General features: G+C 35.2%; 1 protein-coding gene across 1 annotated transcript in view; it reads left to right on the forward strand.

The window, feature by feature from the left end:
• Positions 1-20,668, forward strand: part of LOC129754244 (protein scabrous) — a 173,036-nt gene that overhangs the window by 53,691 nt on the left and 98,677 nt on the right. The window contains exon 2 of the mRNA XM_055750192.1: positions 11,758-12,085. Coding sequence (XP_055606167.1) covers positions 11,758-12,085 — 328 coding nt within the window. The remainder of the gene's footprint in view (positions 1-11,757; positions 12,086-20,668) is intronic.

Consider the following 20,668-nt stretch of genomic DNA (forward strand, 5'->3'; position numbering starts at 1 on the left):
TCAGATTCAAGATTCAGATTCAAGATTCAGATTCAAGATTCAGATTCAAGATTCAGATTCAAGATTCAGATTCAAGATTCAGATTCAAGATTCAGATTCAAGATTCAGATTCAAGATTCAGATTCAAGATTCAGATTCAAGATTCAGATTCAAGATTCAGATTCAAGATTCAGATTCAAGATTCAGATTCAAGATTCAGATTCAAGATTCAGATTCAAGATTCAGATTCAAGATTCAGATTCAAGATTCAGTTTCAAGATTCAGATTCAAGATTCAGATTCCAGATTCAGATTCAAGATTCAGATTCAAGATTCAGATTCAAGATTCAGATTCAAGATTCAGATTCAAGATTCAGATTCAAGATTCAAATTCAAGATTCAGATTCAAGATGCAGATTCAAGATTCAGATTCAAGATTCAGATTCAAGATTCAGTTTCAAGATTCAGATTCAAGATTCAGATTCAAGATTCAGATTCAAGATTCAGATTCAAGATTCAGTTTCAAGATTCAGATTCAAGATTCGGTATCGATTTTCGACTGTTAAATATGTTTTTTTCCGGGTAAATTTTTCGGCTATCAGTCAACTTAAATAGCAAAGACGACTATTTATTTAAGATCCAACGTTTCGATCCTTATAGGATCATCATCAGGGACTGTAATTTTATTATATGTTAACACAGTTTTATAAATTGGTTCACTAATTATGAAATTGCTTACCGAAAAAATGTCGTCTTTTTGTTTTGGATTGATTCGGCTGATCAGATAAAGCTGTCTTGTATATTGTGTACAAAGTTTTGCGTTTGAAAAACCGTTTTGTCCTACAATTTTTGGATTTATATTCACCAGCATCTGAAAGTTGTCACACAGTTTTCACTTTCACTTTCCAACTGTTTTTTTATCTGATCACGACGAGTGTGTATTAGGTGGTGTCTATTACATGTTGTTGGGTGTGTGTTTCTGTATTTGTGTTTTTATGTTGTGATTTAATTTTTCTTATGTTACATATTGTTCTAAAAATATTTCCGTATGTGGAATGTATGTTTTCGGTGTCTTTTTTTGAATTGATCGCGTTTTTTGTAGTTTTTATGTGGCAACTTTCCAGGATCAGCAATTTGCCTTCGTTGTCACATCTGTCGATGATTTCTGCTTTGTCGATATCGAACAGATGATCCATAGCTGTTTCATGCTCTAAAAGTGCTGTTTGTTGGCGAAGTTGCTGAATGGCGTAGTCCTGTTTCGTATAGCCTATGTCCCACAGACGTTTAAGTTCATTTGTCTGTGTTCTATGTTGTGAGATCCGCTGTTTTAATTTTCTTGCCGTGCAATTTTCTCCTTCCGCGGTTCCTTCGGCTTTCCATTCACCTTTGCAGTTAATTTTGTAAATAACATTCGTTTGTTCATCCTGCGGGGTTTTATCTTTCACAATTGGGAAAAGAGAACCAATTGTTTTAGTTTGTTTGCTCGCTATTCGCACATTAGCATATTCTGAATGTAATGTTTTAGTTAGGGTGGGTGTGAGTCCAATAATATTTGTGAGCGAGCGGGTTATTTTGCTTTCGTCCGCTTCCATAGTTGTTTGAGGTTTTAATTTTTCATTCAATCTATTGATTATACCATTGACTAAGCTTATTGGATAATCATTCAGGCGCAAATAGTTTCTAATAACCTCATGTGTTTTCTTTTTGCTAGAGAAAGAAGAAAACAGCGAAACCCGTTTAGCAAAACTAATCGCCACGTTCAGTTTCTGGTGCAATGGGTGAAAAGAATGAAAATTTAAAAATCTTCCCGATGCAATTGGTTTCATGTACCAGTCTGTGTAAATCGTTCCCTCTTCACTTCGGTATAACATCATATCCAAGAATGGTAAACAATGGTCTTTTTCGATTTCTGCAGTGAATTGAATGTTTCGGTGTTGTGAGTTAAAAACATTCAAAACTGTATCAACAGCATGTTCGGGCAAAACCAAAAACAAATCATCCACATATTTCCTCAAATGTGGGATGGGGATCAGCAGTTGCAGAGTCGAGTAGATCATCGACAACGATCTCTGCTATAGACGGTGCAATGGGGCTTCCCATGGCAAGGCCAGTTTTCTGTTTGTAGTAGATATTATCAAAACAGAAAAAACTGCTATTCACGCAAAATTCGATCGTCTCTAAGAACAGATCAAGGCATATTGAAGTGTTCTTAGAGATGTGTTCCCAATGGTTAATCACACTTTTTCGGACAAGCTCTATTGGTATGCAAGTAAAAAGAGACACCACGTCGAACGATATCATCATGTGTCCGGGTGGCACTGCTATTGTACTTACATACTGGCAAAACTCGTATGAGGTTTTTACGGCGTATTTTGAAGCGATTGACTGCTGCAGGATTTTGCCTATGAATTTTGAAAGTTCATAGGTGGGTGCGGTCATGCACGGGACGACAGGACGTAAGGGGAGCCCAGCCTGTGGGACATAGGCTATACGAAACAGGACTACGCCATTCAGCAACTTCGCCAACAAACAGCACTTTTAGAGCATGAAACAGCTATGGATCATCTGTTCGATATCGACAAAGCAGAAATCATCGACAGATGTGACAACGAAGGCAAATTGCTGATCCTGGAAAGTTGCCACATAAAAACTACAAAAAACGCGATCAATTCAAAAAAAGACACCGAAAACATACATTCCACATACGGAAATATTTTTAGAACAATATGTAACATAAGAAAAATTAAATCACAACATAAAAACACAAATACAGAAACACACACCCAACAACATGTAATAGACACCACCTAATACACACTCGTCGTGATCAGATAAAAAAACAGTTGGAAAGTGAAAGTGAAAACTGTGTGACAACTTTCAGATGCTGGTGAATATAAATCCAAAAATTGTAGGACAAAACGGTTTTTCAAACGCAAAACTTTGTACACAATATACAAGACAGCTTTATCTGATCAGCCGAATCAATCCAAAACAAAAAGACGACATTTTTTCGGTAAGCAATTTCATAATTAGTGAACCAATTTATAAAACTGTGTTAACATATAATAAAATTACAGTCCCTGATGATGATCCTATAAGGATCGAAACGTTGGATCTTAAATAAATAGTCGTCTTTGCTATTTAAGTTGACTGATAGCCGAAAAATTTACCCCGAAAAAAAAAAAGATTCAAGATTCAGATTCAAGATTCAGATTCAAGATTCAGATTCAAATTCAGATTCAAGATTCAGATTCAAGATTCAGATTCAAGATGCAGATTCAAGATTCAGATTCAAGATTCAGATTCAAGATTCGGATTCAAGATTCAGAAAGATTCAGATTCAAGATTCAGATTCAAGATTCAGATTCAAGATTCAGTTTCAAGATTCAGATTCATGATTCAGATTCAAGATTCAGATTCAAGATTCAGATTCAAGATTCAGATTCAAGATTCAGATTCAAGATTCAGATTCAAGATTCAGATTCAAGATTCAGATTCAAGATTCAGATTCAAATTCAGATTCAAGATTCAAATTCAAGATTCAGATTCAAGATGCAGATTCAAGATTCAGATTCAAGATTCAGATTCAAGATTCGGATTCAAGATTCAGATTCAAGATTCAGATTCAAGATTCAGATTCAAGATTCAGTTTCAAGATTCAGTTTCAAGATTCAGATTCAAGATTCAGATTCAAGATTCAGATTCAAATTCAGATTCAAGATTCAAATTCAAGATTCAGATTCAAGATGCAGATTCAAGATTCAGATTCAGATTCAGATTCAAGATTCAGATTCAAGATTCAGATTCAAGATTCAGATTCAAGATTCAGATTCAAGATTCAGATTCAAGATTCAGATTCAAGATTCAGATTCAAGATTCAGATTCAAGATTCAGTTTCAAGATTCAGATTCAAGATTCAGATTCAAGATTCCGATTCAAGATTCAGATTCAAGATTCAGATTCAAGATTCAGATTCCAGATTCAGATTTAAATTCAGATTCAAGATTCAAATTCAAGATTCAGATTCAAGATGCAGATTCAAGATTCAGATTCAAGATTCAGATTCAAGATTCGGATTCAAGATTCAGATTCAAGATTCAGATTCAAGATTCAGATTCAAGATTCAGATTCAAGATTCAGTTTCAAGATTCAGATTCAAGATTCAGATTCAAGATTCAGATTCAAGATTCAGTTTCAAGATTCAGATTCAAGATTCAGATTCAAGATTCAGATTCAAGATTCAGATTCAAGATTCAGATTCAAGATTCAGATTCAAGATTCAGATTCAAGATTCAGATTCAAGATTCAGATTCAAGATTCAGATTCAAATTCAGATTCAAGATTCAAATTCAAGATTCAGATTCAAGATTCAGATTCAAGATTCAGATTCAAGATTCAGATTCAAGATTCAGATTCAAGATTCAGATTCAAGATTCAGATTCAAATTCAGATTCAAGATTCAAATTCAAGATTCAGATTCAAGATGCAGATTCAAGATTCAGATTCAAGATTCAGATTCAAGATTCGGATTCAAGATTCAGATTCAAGATTCAGATTCAAGATTCAGATTCAAGATTCAGATTCAAGATTCAGTTTCAAGATTCAGTTTCAAGATTCAGATTTAAGATTCAGATTCAAGATTCAGATTCAAATTCAGATTCAAGATTCAAATTCAAGATTCAGATTCAAATTCAGATTCAAGATTCAAATTCAAGATTCAGATTCAAGATGCAGATTCAAGATTCAGATTCAAGATTCAGATTCAAGATTCGGATTCAAGATTCAGATTCAAGATTCAGATTCAAGATTCAGATTCAAGATTCAGATTCAAGATTCAGATTCAAGATTCAGATTCAAGATTCAGATTCAAGATTCAGATTCAAGATTCAGATTCAAGATTCAGATTCAAGATTCAGATTCAAGATTCAGATTCAAGATTCAGTTTCAAGATTCAGATTTAAGATTCAGATTCAAGATTCAGATTCAAATTCAGATTCAAGATTCAAATTCAAGATTCAGATTCAAGATGCAGATTCAAGATTCAGATTCAAGATTCAGATTCAAGATTCAGATTCAAGATTCAGATTCAAGATTCAGATTAAAGATTCAGATTCAAGATTCAGATTCAAGATTCAGATTCAAGATTCAGATTCAAGATTCAGATTCAAGATTCAGATTCAAGATTCAGATTCAAGATTCAGATTCAAGATTCAGATTCAAGATTCAGATTCAAGATTCAGATTCAAGATTCAGATTCAAGATTCAGATTCAAGATTCAGATTCAAGATTCAGATTCAAGATTCAGATTCAAGATTCAGATTCAAGATTTAGATTCAAGATTCAGATTAAGATTCAAGATTCAGATTCAAGATTCAGATTCAAGATTCAGATTCAAGATTCAGATTCAAGATTCAGATTCAAGATTCAGATTCAAGATTCAGATTCAAGATTCAGATTCAAGATTCAGATTCAAGATTCAGATTCAAGATTCAGATTCAAGATTCAGATTCAAGATTCAGATTCGAGATTGAGATTCGAGATTCAGATTCAAGATTCAGATTCAAGATTCAGATTCAAGATTCAGATTCAAGATTCAGATTACAGATTCAGATTCAAGATTCAGATTCAAGATTCAAATTTGAGATTCAGATTCAAGATTGAGATTAAAGTTTTTCTTTTAATTTTTTTTAATTTTTTTTTAATTAATTTATTAACAGCACAAACAGAGGGTTTAATTTTCAAGTTACATTACTTATTCAACGTGTTTCATACTATCTTTCATAACAAATATTGCAATTTTAAAATCCATAAAGTGGAATTGAGTTCATGAAGGACTAATTTTCGGGATTCCAACGGTTTTTTCATGTACATTCAATACAGATCTTAAATCGTTTCTCCCAGAATCTTTACGAGAGGAAAGGATACAAATCAGCTATAATCATGTTGAAGCTTACAAATCTTAGAGGACTGGATGTCCCTTTTTAAGGTTTAGGGCATGGGTGGATGGTCCGTGGGCCACATTTGGCTCGCGGCTGTTAGATTCAGCTCTTGCTTAGCTATTCGTTTCAGAAATAAGCAGAAAAAATTAAATCTTACAGTTTTTAGAACATGGAATAGATAAGATCACAACTATTTTTAACATCATTCAAGAAAGTTCTTGAGAATTCGATATTGAAGATTTTAACTCATTTCACATTTTTGTTGCAGACTGTGACACGATTCGACTGATGCTTTAAAATATCAAAGACTCAAATTGGTTAAAATCTTTTTCAAAATGACGTTAAATTTACCGTATTTTTGCAGGATTCAGAAAAAATGACAAAAAAAGTACTGTAATTATTTTCTCAGATGAAAAAATATATACGCAGTCTTTTGAAAAGTTGACAATGAAAAAAACTATGTTTTTAATTGTAATTTTGTGATAATTTAATCTTGGAAATGTTCTATAGTTTGCCAAAAAAACACATTTTTTTTAAATAAATTTAAACCTTTTTACAAGAGTTATCTCGAAAACAAGAACTGAATGAAAAAAAAACTAATTGCATTGGAATCATATTTGTGAAAATTAGCTCTTAAATTTCTGCTCCTCGAAAAAAAATGATTTTTTTTTGCTTTGTGTTATCTGTACTTTCCATTACATATGCGGCCATTTTTTCCGATTGTTTTTGGTTATTTCATACCATTGGTTTTTTGAAGTGGTCTCCAAAGTTGTTTAAGCGGTCGTAAACTTGAACTTTTGAGAAGTTTGGAGGGCCTCAGTAAAACTGATTATATCCAACTTTAAAAATTCTTCGAACCAAATTCACATCATAATCGAAATTATATTTTAAAATTTTTGTTTTGAATACAACGAATAAAAAATTTATAACATTTGCTTATTATTCAAAATTTGAAACTCTGGTACATTATTGAAATTTTGTTTTTTTTTTGCTTAACTTCAACAGCAAAAGGTACAAAATGAAAATTAAATCAAATTTAAATAGCTTAGTATTGGTAACGTGTTTTTTTTAATGTTTCAGGGAGACGGTAAACCTAAAAATTTTGAAAATGGGCGTCGATTATTGACATTTATATAATTAATACTTGAAGGTCGCTTGAAAGAATTCGCAAAAAATGCAGGGCACAAAAATTTCTTACTGAAATGCATCTGTACTTGAAGCAGGCATAAATCGTTAATTTTAATAGCGTATACTGTTTTCTTCCTTGAATATAAATGAAAAATTTCTTGTTTGGCCCGCGACCGAATCTCATAACCAAAATTTGGCCCGCCTGTTGAAAATGTTGGCCATCCATGGCTTAGGGTATTTTGCAGGAATATGCACCTACTAAGGGAAATTCTGCTTCTCAAAGCAATCTTTGAAATCATTGAATGTAAAACGCCCTAGTGTAGGCAAGTTATGCTCCAAAACATTGCATTGAATCAAAACGACTCGGAAACAACACAATGTTCACGGTGAAAATAAATTAATTCTGTTAATAAATTCGCAAAAAGTAAACAATTTTCTTCTAGTATATCTACGCATGATAAAAAAGTAGTTTTTTAACAATTTTCAATTAGAAATCGAATTATTTTGAAATTTTTTACTGTATTTTCAACTGTGTAGATTTCAACAAAATTTTCCTGCTGCTATTGACGACTAATTTGGTGAACAAATTCGAATCAGTGCACGTTTTTAACTCATGAATTCATGGAAAACTGTTCTTCAAAATCTAGAGTAAAACACGTGGTTTTGTTAACTTCTTATCGAACAGCACCTTGAAAGGAGAGCGATTTGTCCAAAAATAGATGAGGACATTTTGGTAGGATATTTAAAGTTTAATAAATTTTAAGGATTACTTAAAACAACAAGTGGGGATGAATAAATCAATCGGTTTATAATCCAAAAAAATATAAAAACCGAGTTATTGACTTTGTTTGAAAATTTTTACAAAATGCGATTTGAAGATCTTTTTTATCACTATAAAATGTTTCTCACATGAAAAAAACTAAAATAAAAATATTTATTTTCATATGTCAATCGCTAAAGTATAATATGAACTTCATCATACCAAATTTTAAAAGCAATATTTAACTCTAATTTTTTTAAGAAGAAGTTTTCCAAATTGTATGTTATGGGTATAATTGATCCCTAGAGTCCAAAAAGATGTATTTTTCTTCTGAATCATTGGTTATTGGTTATCATTGGTTATCACGAAATTACTAACAGTTGTCCAATATCTAATGTTTATCAAGTAGTTATCTGTCAAAAAGGACTAAAAATACTGTATTTTTCTGCAAACAAGAAAATTGCGCCTTAAAGTATGCAATGATTAAAGGGTAGTAGACAAACTTTAAGAATTCTCTTTGTCTGATAATTACATACTGCGAAATGAAAACAAATATGGTGAAAAATAGTCAACGGACCTTTTTTCTTCGGATTTTACTCGATTTTTGACTAGGGGTAGGGCACCCTGAATTAAGGATCAAGTCTCCTGTTACTTAAAAAATATCACTTTTTTTGTCTCACGAAAATGCTTCTGGTTCATCTACGAGTTCATGTATCGTTCTAACTTTTGGAGCATATAAACTTGAAATTAAACGCTGTCAGAAAATGCAAAAGATTGCGAGTTGCTAAATTTTCCAAAAAAGATATGATAAAAATAAGAAAAGGGGATCAAGTATCCCCATTCTCCCCTTAATGATGAATGGATACCTTAAAATTTAGTTTGATTACTATCCACTGTTCGATCTCGAACGTATTGGTCACCCTGGAATAAATAACGCCTAAAAGTAGACAAGCTATGTTTCATCATATTTTCAAACGCTATAATGTTGGCACTCCGTTAATATATTCCTGTATTGTTCAAAATCGCGGGAAAAGTTTTAATCATGAATTCAAATCAAATAAAAATTCTCTTTCATGTTAACCGTTCTCCAAGGAAATTGTTTTTAATCCCATATCCAGAATGGTCTAAAACAGTCTAAACAAATAACAAGGTATTCATTTTAAGAACTCATTTGTGTAAGAAGAATTCACTCCGCAGACCTTCAAAATCTATCAAAATATAGTCGTTGGCGTTTTTCCCTACACGGGCATTTTGGACAAAAGTATCCTATTTAAAAAAAAATTAAATTCACATTTCTGTTTCCATACAGAGCCTGGGTAAAGCTTTGTGACAGTAAACATCAGCATCACCAACAGGAATGTCCATTAACCCAGGATGGAAATATCCTTCTCTGGAAGACGAAAGTGCGTTCTGCTCTAGGAAATTTCAAAAATCAAATCTTCTGTTGTCATGTGTCTTTATCACTCGACCAGGATCACGTTTGCTTACGTCCAAATTAGTACTGTACGGGACATTCGGGACTCCATGTTCCTGAAACAAACCGAAAGAAATCAAACCTACTTCAGCCGACCAACATGATGCGAAACATAATTAGCGTTCCTTTCGGATTTCGTGCTTTTGTTGTGTGATCTCCTACCCAGTAATGTCCCAATGACTGGCATCAGGCAGAGGAAGATATAACTTCATCTCCACGGGCTCTTCCGGCTAGTAAAAACACACGAGATGATGATAAAGGCGGACGTTTAGCTTCTCATACGCCGGAATGATAACAGGATGAGCCTTCTCATGGCCCGACACCGGAAACAAAAACCTTCTTCCGTCCCGGCACGCACAGAGGCTATGTATGTCGTTGGAGCTGAGCTGAACTGGAACGTGCTTCCGCAATCGTCGGCAGAGTGGCACAGGTGAACTTGCACGGCCCCCCACAATGGGCATATGAGACAGTTAGTCAGCCAATTCATTACATCCACTCACACCTTCCTACCTAAACTCTGATTGTGAGAGGACGATGGCAGCTTGTTCGAATGTGATATTCATCTTTCCGGAACACCAATATTAGCAGAGTGTGTGAGTGATGCTAGCACGTGTTTTCCCGATAATGCCGTTCTGCATTGTTTTACGAAGTATTACTCTTGAAATATCATAAATTTTGCACTGTTGTATCAATCATATTTTCCGAGAATTTCAGAGGAAACTCGACGTTGCGAAATGATAGCAAAATTGCAACCGGAAACATGGAAACGAATACTTAAGAACGACTTGAATTTAACGACGGAAGTCAATTTACCCATCTCATCCAGAGCATTCATTTGCCTAACGAAATATTAAATTCCTGTTCAAAAGTTTGCCAACATTTATACGCCCGAATGTTTCGAAATGGCGGCAAGATTGAAGGGTCGTCATTTGAACTCGGAGCTTTTCATCGAATGTAATTTCGAACCCATCCACACCTACACAACCCATCAACTACCAACCAATCTTGTCTCTGGGCGGAGGATTCGAAATTATTCCTCCTTAGGGCGCCTGAACGCCCCCGTTTTTATGTGTTATGTACACATAACTAGAGAACGGGTTTGAGTTTTCTCCGTGCGGTTCATTTCGATTTCTTTTCGGTTCCTCAATTTGAGTCCGATTTTGGCCCTCGAACTGCGAGGAAAAGTTGTAATTGCAATAATTTTAGCTAAAAAGTTAGAAAAAAAACATTTCGAATCTCTTAAACTTCAATGATTCTGACAACTTTTACCAACATGACAACATGACTTAATGATTTGTATTATTTTTTAGTTTTACCATTAAATTGAATATCAACAAATTTTAATGTCTGGGTATTTGCTCGAAAAACATTTTCACTGAATTTCTTTTAATTTTTAAGCACGATCCAGTTGGTACACTGTGAATAATGTAGAGATGAAAAAAAGCTCCCAAAACGGATGAGCTCTGTTTCCTTTCACTTTTTCCGGGGTCGTCCCAAACAAGCCGGAGACTGGCTGGCTGACTGGTTGATGGGCGGTTTCTTGTTTTTGCTCCGGCTGATTGCCGAGGGAAAGTGATAAAATTCTGTTCTAATGTTTCAATATTGAATTAACCCGAAAGGTTCGTATTTGGACGTTTCGTATCTCTTTTTTCTCGTGTTGTTACTCTTCGTCCGAGGTTTCCAACAGCCAACCCAATAGCCTCGACTTTCCGGGTCCGGTTTCGGTTTCCCATTGGGGCTACCACCAGAGTTACTTTTACTGCTGCCCTCTCGGATTATTGTCAACCCAAGGCTGCCTGATTGGTCCCTGGGCTCGTAATCGAAACAAGAAATCCTGAACCAAAAGAGGGAGGATAAATGGAATGTCCTCTTCTCTCTCTCTCCTCTTGGGTCGCGAGTTTTGGTCGCCCAGCGTTGGCGTCTCATTATTCTTGGCTCGGTACAATAACTTTTTAATTAAAAACTCGCAGAGGGAAACACAAAATCGATCCTTCACTCAGGTTGTCGTGTCCAGCGAATGGTAACATTCCTTACCTTTAGCTTATCAGTGATGACGTTCCCTATTCCGCTTTGCTTTTATTTTTTCCTTTGAAATATTATCATAATGTTTAAAATATATTTTTGCTATCAACTATTTTGAAACTAAATAAATCAAAGTTTCCCGAGATTCAAGTTAATTGGAGCAAGAGACAAGTTTTACCGCAAAACCTGGGATATTGTTCCGGATCCTGACCTAATTCTTCTCTAGGAATAAATTGGCGTAAATGCGTGGTATCAAGTTCGCCCGAATGAAGGATCCCATCGCATTGCTTTCCGCTCGCTTTATTCTTTACCGCAAAATAATTAACCTGAAAAGCATACCCACTTCAACACTGGCGCTGCTGGCCGTTCCGGCAGCCCACCATTTGAACGGAAGGAAGCATAACTTTCACTGAATGTAACTGACTTTTCCATCGTTTTCTTTCGTCCAACCAACAGGGAAGACATCAAAGTGCTTCGGGAGGGCAGCTCCCCGAACAAGGACCGCCTCACCGTCCAGTGGCTCTCCCAGTCCATATCGGAGATCCGATCCGAGCTGTCCGAGTTGCAGGAATCCTCCAGCAACGTTTCCAAGGATGCCCAGCTGCGGAACCAGCTGAGCGAAGACATCAACACGCTGCGGGTGGACTTTGCGACCATGAAGCTGGAACTGGAGGCACTCCGATCCCGGCAGGAGAAAACGGAAGTCCTGGTGCGGGAACTGCGGGAGGAGGCCGTCCAGAGTGCCGAGGACATCAGACGCAGCTTGAACCGGCAGCGAGAAAAGGTAAGCGGGTTGAAAATAATTATTTTGTGGTTGGTGTTTGATGTTGTTTTCAATCATCGTCCGAAGTATGGCGCACAGAGTGTGTATTGAGGCAGCAGAAAAGTTTTCCGCCTGGGATGAATCCTATACAACTTGGTAGAATAACGGCGACTCTTTTATTTCAATGAGAACGGGAAACCAGGTTTTCAATTAAAAATGAGCTCGTTATTCTTCCGACTTTGTCCCGTACTCGTGTGTTCTGTACCGGACAAATCAACTATGGGACAAAAGTTTTAGATAATACTTTTCTAAATAGAAATGTTGCATAGAGGAATACATTTCATTGAAAGTTGAAATGCTTTTTTTTTCTGATTTTCATTCAGGAACTAAAGTTATTGACTTGATGATACATCATCAATTATTAGAAATGCATCAAATAAATTCTTTTACTACGCTGTAGGATTTTTTAAATGTTTCGAATATGTTTCTTTACCAGCCATTTTGCCAGAATATATAATGAAACAAAAATTTACTACAAGATATTTTTGATGAAACAATTTTTTGTGAGGCAATGTTTATTCAAAACCGAGATACTTCGCAACAAGAAAAGGCAAATATTTATGAGGCATGGTCCCTAATGCCACATTTGTTTTTATCTGGTGGCCAACCAGTGCTGCATTAGATCCTAGGCTTTAGCCCTTTATCTTATTCTATAATATAAATGACACTTAATAACTACAGTAATTGTTAATTTTTAAAAGAGCACTGTACAATTCTACTTTTGATTTGTTCTCTGGACATGCTTAGTTGAATAATATCGGCGTTTGTGTTGTAAAATGCCATCATTCGGTACATTGGTTCGTTTCTGGCGTAATTCTGGATGCGATTAGCTAGTTGAAACGACCTTACACTTCGTAAACTACTGCGGCCTTCGTACGGAGATATACAAGATAATAAATACGGCGAGTAATATCTTCCACAGATTAAGTCCTTTAGAAACAGTGCGTCGATCGATTTTCTTCGGGGTTCCAGCGTGTCCAAACCTACCAGCATGCACAAGACTCGATACTCCGGCATTTCTGCTTGCCACCCGAGGTTTCTCAAAGCGTATTTCAAGAACTTCTTCTGAACTCTCTCTCTAGTCTGTTGTTGTGTATGTTGTAGTACGGTCGCCACACAATGCCGGCATATTCAATGACGGTCCTAACTAATCCAGTGTAGATAGAAACAATCGTGTAGGGATTATCCAGCTCGTGACAGATTCTACTAACCATTCCGAACATAGAATTGGCCTTTGCTACAACTTTTTCGATGTGTTTTGAAAAAGTTAACTCCTCGTCCAACTCCACTCCTAAGTCTTTTAATGAGCTTTGCCGAGCAATGATGAAATCGTTTACTAAGCGGTATTCATAAGTGATATTGCTTATTTTCCGGGAAAATGTTATCACGTTGCATTTCGAGGAATTGATCTTTAGGCCGAATCTACTGCAACACTCTGTGAATCTGTGCAAGGCGTTTTGCAGAGTCACGCAATCCTTCGGGTGACGAATAGGCAAAAACATTTTCAAATCATCGGCATAAACCAGCGCGAACACATCAGTCAGCACTTCAGGAAATTCGTTCATAACAGCGATGAAAAGAAAGGGTCCCAAGTGACTCCCTTGTGGAACACCACTGTTGACCGAGAAAGTATTAGATCTCACGTTCTCCAGTTTGACGTATTGCGTTCTTTCGATCAGGTACGAACGAATCCATTGGAGACAGGATCCGGTTGTTCCATTCTTGTATAATATCGACAGTAGAGCGTTTATATTGATTACATCAAAGGCTTTGGACATGTCAGTGTATATTGCGTCAACTTGAAAACCTTGCATCATCCACTGCGAGGTTCTCGATACAAACTCTGTTAGGTTCGTTACGGTTGAGCGTTTCTTGAGAAAACCATGTTGAACATCCGAAGTCTTCGTTTCAATCCACGGTAAATCTTATCGTAAAAATTTGGGTATTGCAGAGAGAATTGCAACACCACGATAGTTTTCTACGGTGAGCCTGGAACCGTTCTTGTGTATTGGTATAACATGCGAGATTTTCCAAAACTTCGGGAATAAACCGGCACGAATCGATGAAGTGAAGAGGAATTGTAAGGGCTCTTCGATTCCACTCACACATTTCTTTAAAAATGAGTTTGGTATTCCATCAGGGCCACAACTTTTCGATTCGTCGAGCGTTAAAATCTTTCGTCGTATATCAGATGCCGCTATGGTGAATTCGGGTAAGATTTCTACTGGTGATTGGCGTTCTTGTTCTATTTCTGCGATGCTCAAACGATACACGCTGTGAAAGTATTCGGCAAAGAGCTCGGATGCATCTTCCAAAGATTCTGCTTTGTTGTTTTTGTAAGAAACATTTTTTGGTATCAAGTTAGACTTACGTTTCGAGTTGACATACAGTAGTTTCTCGATTTTATCACGGTCAAAAAAAATTTCACCGTGAATATGGCGAAACCGTGAATTTGGCGAAACTAAAAATTAAAGTGGAAAAATGTATTTTTATTGTTTTTAATAAATAATTTATAATGGTTTCAGCAGTGGAAACGTTTTGTATCAATAAATTTTGAACATAAGATGTAGTTATCAAAGATTAATAAAGAGTTTAAAGAAAAATTCATCAAAATTTTTCTTCTGCTAATTTAAAATTTCAATATTTTAATCTTCACACCTTTGATTTTTAATTTATCAAAGGTGTGAAGATTAAAATATTGAAATTTTAATTAGCAGAAGAAATTTTTTGGTAAATTTTTCTTTAAACTCTTTATAAATCTTTGATAACTACAACTAAAAGTTTACCTTTTCGAAAAATATTTTGAAATTTGTTCAACTTAGACTTTTAAAGTGTGTTTCTCAAAATTGGCTTTGATTTTCATATGTAGAAAAACAGAAATCTTAGTCCTTTTTACATATTTTAAGGCAAAGCTAGCACAATTTCATTATGATCTTATAAAATTATCCATTCAGACAATACTAAAGGCTGTCCAATCAGGATTGCGCACACCACCCATTCAAATAAACAAATTAAACAAAGAAATCAAAAACACTTATGTCTTTTCAAAAACGCTTAAATTCACCGGCTCTGTAAATGGTTTTTGAATGTTTTCTTTAAAAGCGTGATAAAATTGAAACCATAACCGTGATAAAATCGAGCGTGAATTTGGCGAGTATTGATAAAATCGAACAGTGATAAAATCGAAAAACTACTGTATTTCCAAAATCGTTTTGGTTCAGATTGTATATTTTGTTGAAGTTCGTTCAAGTAGCTGCATCGTCGGGCTCTATGCAAACTTTTGAATAAATTAGCCGCTGTTCGGTATGCTGTTTTATCATGCTCAGATTTACTTCTGCGGAATTTGTTATTGAGTAATATTCCATAAACCACGGTCAGGGGTGTCATTCGCTCACACAATGAGCTCAATGTGCATTTTTTCCATAGCACATTGAGAGAGCAAAACCGAGCACTGACTGAGCTAGCTGTCCATCAATGTGCCACATCGAAGCAAATCACTGTGCTACGCAACGATAGCCCTCAGCACATTGAGCTGCACAATGTGTACCAGTATACCACCACAACGCTGAATTCAACAAACGAAAGCGAATTCTTTCCCAATAAACAAGCAACAGCAACAACAAAGCCGAAATTTGGGCGGGCTCGGCCTGCCGGCTGCCGAACACCGTTGCCACAAAAAAAATCTGTATCATAAATGAGTCTGATCTTCGTCCATACGTGTACAATTTAACAGAATGATAAACAGATTTTCGTGACATCGCTGCTCGGCAGCCGGCAGGCCGAGCCCAACCGAATTTCTTTTGTGTTGTTGCTGTTGCTAGTTTATGAGTTATTTTCTTCCTTGCAAGCAGGCGGTGTGTCTTCGTGCCGGACTGGACGAACGATGATCGTTTTTGTTTTCTACTGATGAGAAGAAAAAATTAAACGAAGAAGCGTGCTTGGCAAATTTCTGAAGCCAGAGTTCACATTGAGCAGCACATTGAGCAGAGTGGATCAGCTCATTGTGTTTTTCAGCATTGTGAGAAACCTCTCAGAAAATCCGGTTATCGGCGCGCAGTAAGAGAGCGAGCAGTAGATATTCTATCGCCGTGCGCGCAGTTCTAGAAAGCTTGCGTTCACATTGTGCTTTTAGAACACATTGTGCTGTTTTGAGAAGTATAACACCCCTGACCACGGTGTAAAACGACAAAACATTGAAATCCAGGGCATTTCCTATTGAGCGATCATTATCGCGAATGTTGTCGAAAATCCCTAGGCTATTCAAGAAATCCAACATAGATCGTAAACTCGAACTAGCAGTTTCGGGAATATCTTTGTTATGTAGAAAAACCGTATTCCATTCCACTTCCAAAAGAGCTTGAGAAACAGCGTCTATGTCAAAGTTTTTCATATCAATCGTTACTTTGCTTTCCTGAGCTGACAGTGCATCTGCATATTGAAGAATATTTAGACAGACGTTTATCCCCATGGCCTGGCGATGCACCTCATGCTGAATTATAGGTAAAATCTCATCAACTTGACAACTTTGGGCGATGGAAGCGAAAAGTTATTCTTTCTCTCCTTAAGAAAAACGCCTTTAGAACTGTCAAAAGTTGGGTGAAATTATAGCTGCATCCCACTTGCACTAATGCAAAACCATCACCCAAATTCGTCAGCACTTCCATCGCCTATTGGTGAATATAAGATCAACCGGTTATTATGATTAGCGATTCCACAAACTTGCCGCAAATCGAAGGCGGCCATGTCGTCGATAATAATCGATTCTTCAGGCAAACGGACGTTGTTTGGCAGAAAGTGAAGATCACTAGCTTTATCTCGATACCAAGTGGTATTCTTCAAGTTGAAATCACCAATTATGATCACTTTGCTGTCGGGTGATATACTTTTAAACAAAGAACCCACATTTGCAGTATTGGAAACGGATCTTTGATAGCCTGAGGCCGGAGGTATGTAGATACAGCATATGAAAATCTCGATTTTGTCTATGACTAGTTTAACTGTGACTTCTTCATTGCAATTTGATTCATTGATCAGAGTGCTCGTAAAACGATTGTTTACAGCGATCAGTACACCACCACCAGAAGTTTTATCAGAATTTGTGGGCGATCGGTTACAGCGGTAAACTGAGAAAGTTTCGGGAAAAATCATTCGTTCGCTTTTTGATGCATCAAGATTTGTTTCGCAGAACGCGACCACGTCGTAGTCCAACTCAAACTGCAAGTTAACTGCTATTATCTTCATATAGAAAAGGCTTTGATAGCAATAGTGCACAACTATTAGATTACCAGGGTAAACACAAATACGGCATAAGATGTATTTGATACCAATCACTAAAAACAACTTAAATTCACAAGAACACGGCATTGCACAGTGGCTCCAAATCGTGATCTGGGTTTTCTAAAGGTTTAGATGTCATAATTTCCTTAGGATAAGTTTTAAAATGTTTCATTTTTTTAATGCGCATGTTTTGCTGTTATATTTCCTTCGATCAATGAACCCAAAAGTGAGAAAATTTAATTTTTTTAGTTTTTCAGGTAATCCCAATGACGTTGTAGATTAAATGCTCATAAAAAATGAAAAGTTTGCGTATGATTTTGTTTTCAAATGTTAGTAACCTGCAGAGATATTGATGCCTGAAAACATGCTATTTTAAATTGCAATTTCTCATTAAACATTAAGATGACTGTATTCAAGAAAGTTCTGGAGTTTTACAATTGTCACAATTCTTCCATACAAAGTGGGCTTCGAAACTCGCTCTAAAAAAGCTTAAAAATTCAAAATGTCTTCTACAAGGGTTTTCAAAATTGGATAATATACAATTATTATGAAGGCGTCATTGTGATTACATGAAAAACCAAAAACAAATAGGAAAAAATATCTTAATTTAAGGTAAAAAAATGTACAATATTCACACGCAGCGAAAAGATTTTTTGTTTCTGAGGAAAGAGCGGCAAAAATAAAGGATTTTTTTCTTTGATTTAGCATAGCATACCATAGGGTGACTACACACTCCTGCATTGGCTGATACACGAGGTACAACTAATAATCAAACCCAACACAAGATGCCAAAATAAGTACCTGGATTCAATACTTATTTCAAGTGTTGTTATTTATTGAGAATCAGTGTAGACCGCAATGCACACCGTGGCAAGTCAATGTAATCATATAGGGATTGTCTGAACAGCTAAATGAACTTTTCAGGTGCAGAGAACTCATACGACCCTACATGTAAAGATGCTGTTTCAGACAGGAAAGGGAAGGGTCAATCGTTTTGATGGGAAATCCTACTTGACAGATAGGATTGATGAATAAAGAAAAATAATGTTCACAAATAAACAAATTAAATAAATGAAAAAATCTCACCAATGTTTTGTGATGCTGACAACCATGAGGGATAAAGGAACCTATTGTCACTTCAGATCTTGAAACAACGAGGCAAAACTCCTTTGAAATTTCTGTACAGCAATCAGCTGCTTTCAGGATTTTCCGGGAAGTAGATTGAGGTTTTCTCGATGTCAGTCCTTGTGTTATATATTCCGGGCCTGAAGTAACTTTTGAAATCCATTTTGATATCGGATAGAATTAATTTTCTAGCACAAAAATAAAACACGTCACTTCCGAGCACAGCCTACCAAGCCTCTCAGGATTTTTTTCTTTGATTTTGGGGTAAATCAAAATTCCTTTATTTCAATTACATTTTCCTTAGCAAAAAGCTTTTTGTATTCTTTTTGTATAAGATAAAAATAGAAATGTTCGAAGAAATGTTTTCCTTTGAGATAAAAATGTACTTTAATCTTAAGTTTTTCCACTTCGTTTTCTTCCTGGGCCAAATTTCCGGAAGTCTACCTGTAAATAGGAAAATAGAAAACATTAAGTTAATAGGACACAAATGAATGACAAAAATACTTTCCCTTAAAACATTGAATTAAATGTGGGGAAGGTAATAAAGCACTAGACAGACAAACAAATACATAGTCAAAGCAAGTTAGCTTAGAACCATTCCAAGCGGATTTATTTAGTTGACCAAAAACTAATTTAAAACTTCAATAATTCACTTCAGATAAATTTAAAGTTATCTCAAGAAAAATCCTCCCCGTTAATAAGAACTTTCCGCCAACATGTTTTCCATCGTTGTTGGTTTAGAAGAAAATTTAATCAAAATCTAAGAATTTTTCATTGATTGTGGCACGAATTTATTGTCTTTTAATTTCAAGTACAGTACGTTAATTCAAAACTCTTGAACATCAACTTGAAATAATTTTCTTTCCTATTGATAGAAAAAATTAAATAAAAAAAATATAAAGATTCAAATAACACTAGAACTTGGATTCAAAAACGTATTTATTTTGTTTCAATGGTACAAGTTTTCTCTGAGTGCACTTTTTCTATACCGTTAACTGGGGCATCATGCAACACTTTTCAACTTTAATGACTTCTTAAAACTTAATGTCCTCAAATAATCATATCGTTTGTAGATCAAAAGTTTTAAAGATGATGGGACATCAAATTGAAGTAGTAAGAAAAAATATTGGTGTATCATTTATTTTCAAAATTGCAAAAACATTCGTCTTTTACCCTACTAAGAAAACGGGTTAAGTTGCAACTAATCTTATTTTCAATAAAAAATCAAATGCAAATTTTTAAAAATTTATAGCTTTTGATATATTTGTGATGTCATAACACTCTAAGCACCAATTGCAGTAATTTTTAGCTTTGTTCGAATTAAATTTTACATTTTTATGTCAAAAATGTTTCTAAAGAAAAAGTATAAAGGTGCTGCATACATTTAGGGGCAAAAATACTACTACAAAATTATACTACCAGAAATCATAAAAAATAATGTATGGATGGATGATGGTGATGCAAATCAATCATGTTCCAGCATATGGAAACAAGATTTTAAAAAGTGAATTTTGGATTTGAATTATGTTGCATTTTAACCCAAACTGGTAACTTAATTAAAAAAAATAATAGAGGAAATGGTTATTTTTCGGAAAAATATTTTTACATCCACAATGTTGGTATAGGATAAAAATACCAATATGTAGGTGTAGGTGATTGTAGGTGATATAATTAAGCCAATCTGTCATACTGGGTAGAGCTAATAAAGTTTTTTTTGATCTGAAATGTTTTCCCTGTTGGGAAATGTGTTTATTGTTTGAATTTATCTTCAAATTATCTTTTTTGGTGTTCCATGAAACATTCAGGTTTTCAGGTGTTTTTCCAGTATGGATCAATAATTTCAAAGGGTACAGATAGGATTGAGTTTACTATACTACTACTACATGAGCGTGGTCGAGCGCCACTGCAATCAAATCGGAAACGCGATTTTTCTTGTCAATTGTGCAGATTATACTTATTAAACAAGTTGAATTTTTTATTTAAAAAAAAGATATGATTAATGGTTTTGCAATATTAGCTCAAAGTTGATCAATTTTCCATGTTTACCCTTTTAACTCTGAGGACTTCATTAGAAAAAAATTTCAATTTCTTGCATTATATTGAAATTTGCTAAATAATACTAATTTGTACTAAGTATCAACT

This window comes from Uranotaenia lowii, chromosome 3 (genome assembly GCF_029784155.1).
Source record: "Uranotaenia lowii strain MFRU-FL chromosome 3, ASM2978415v1, whole genome shotgun sequence".
NCBI classification, from domain to species: Eukaryota; Metazoa; Arthropoda; class Insecta; order Diptera; family Culicidae; genus Uranotaenia; species Uranotaenia lowii.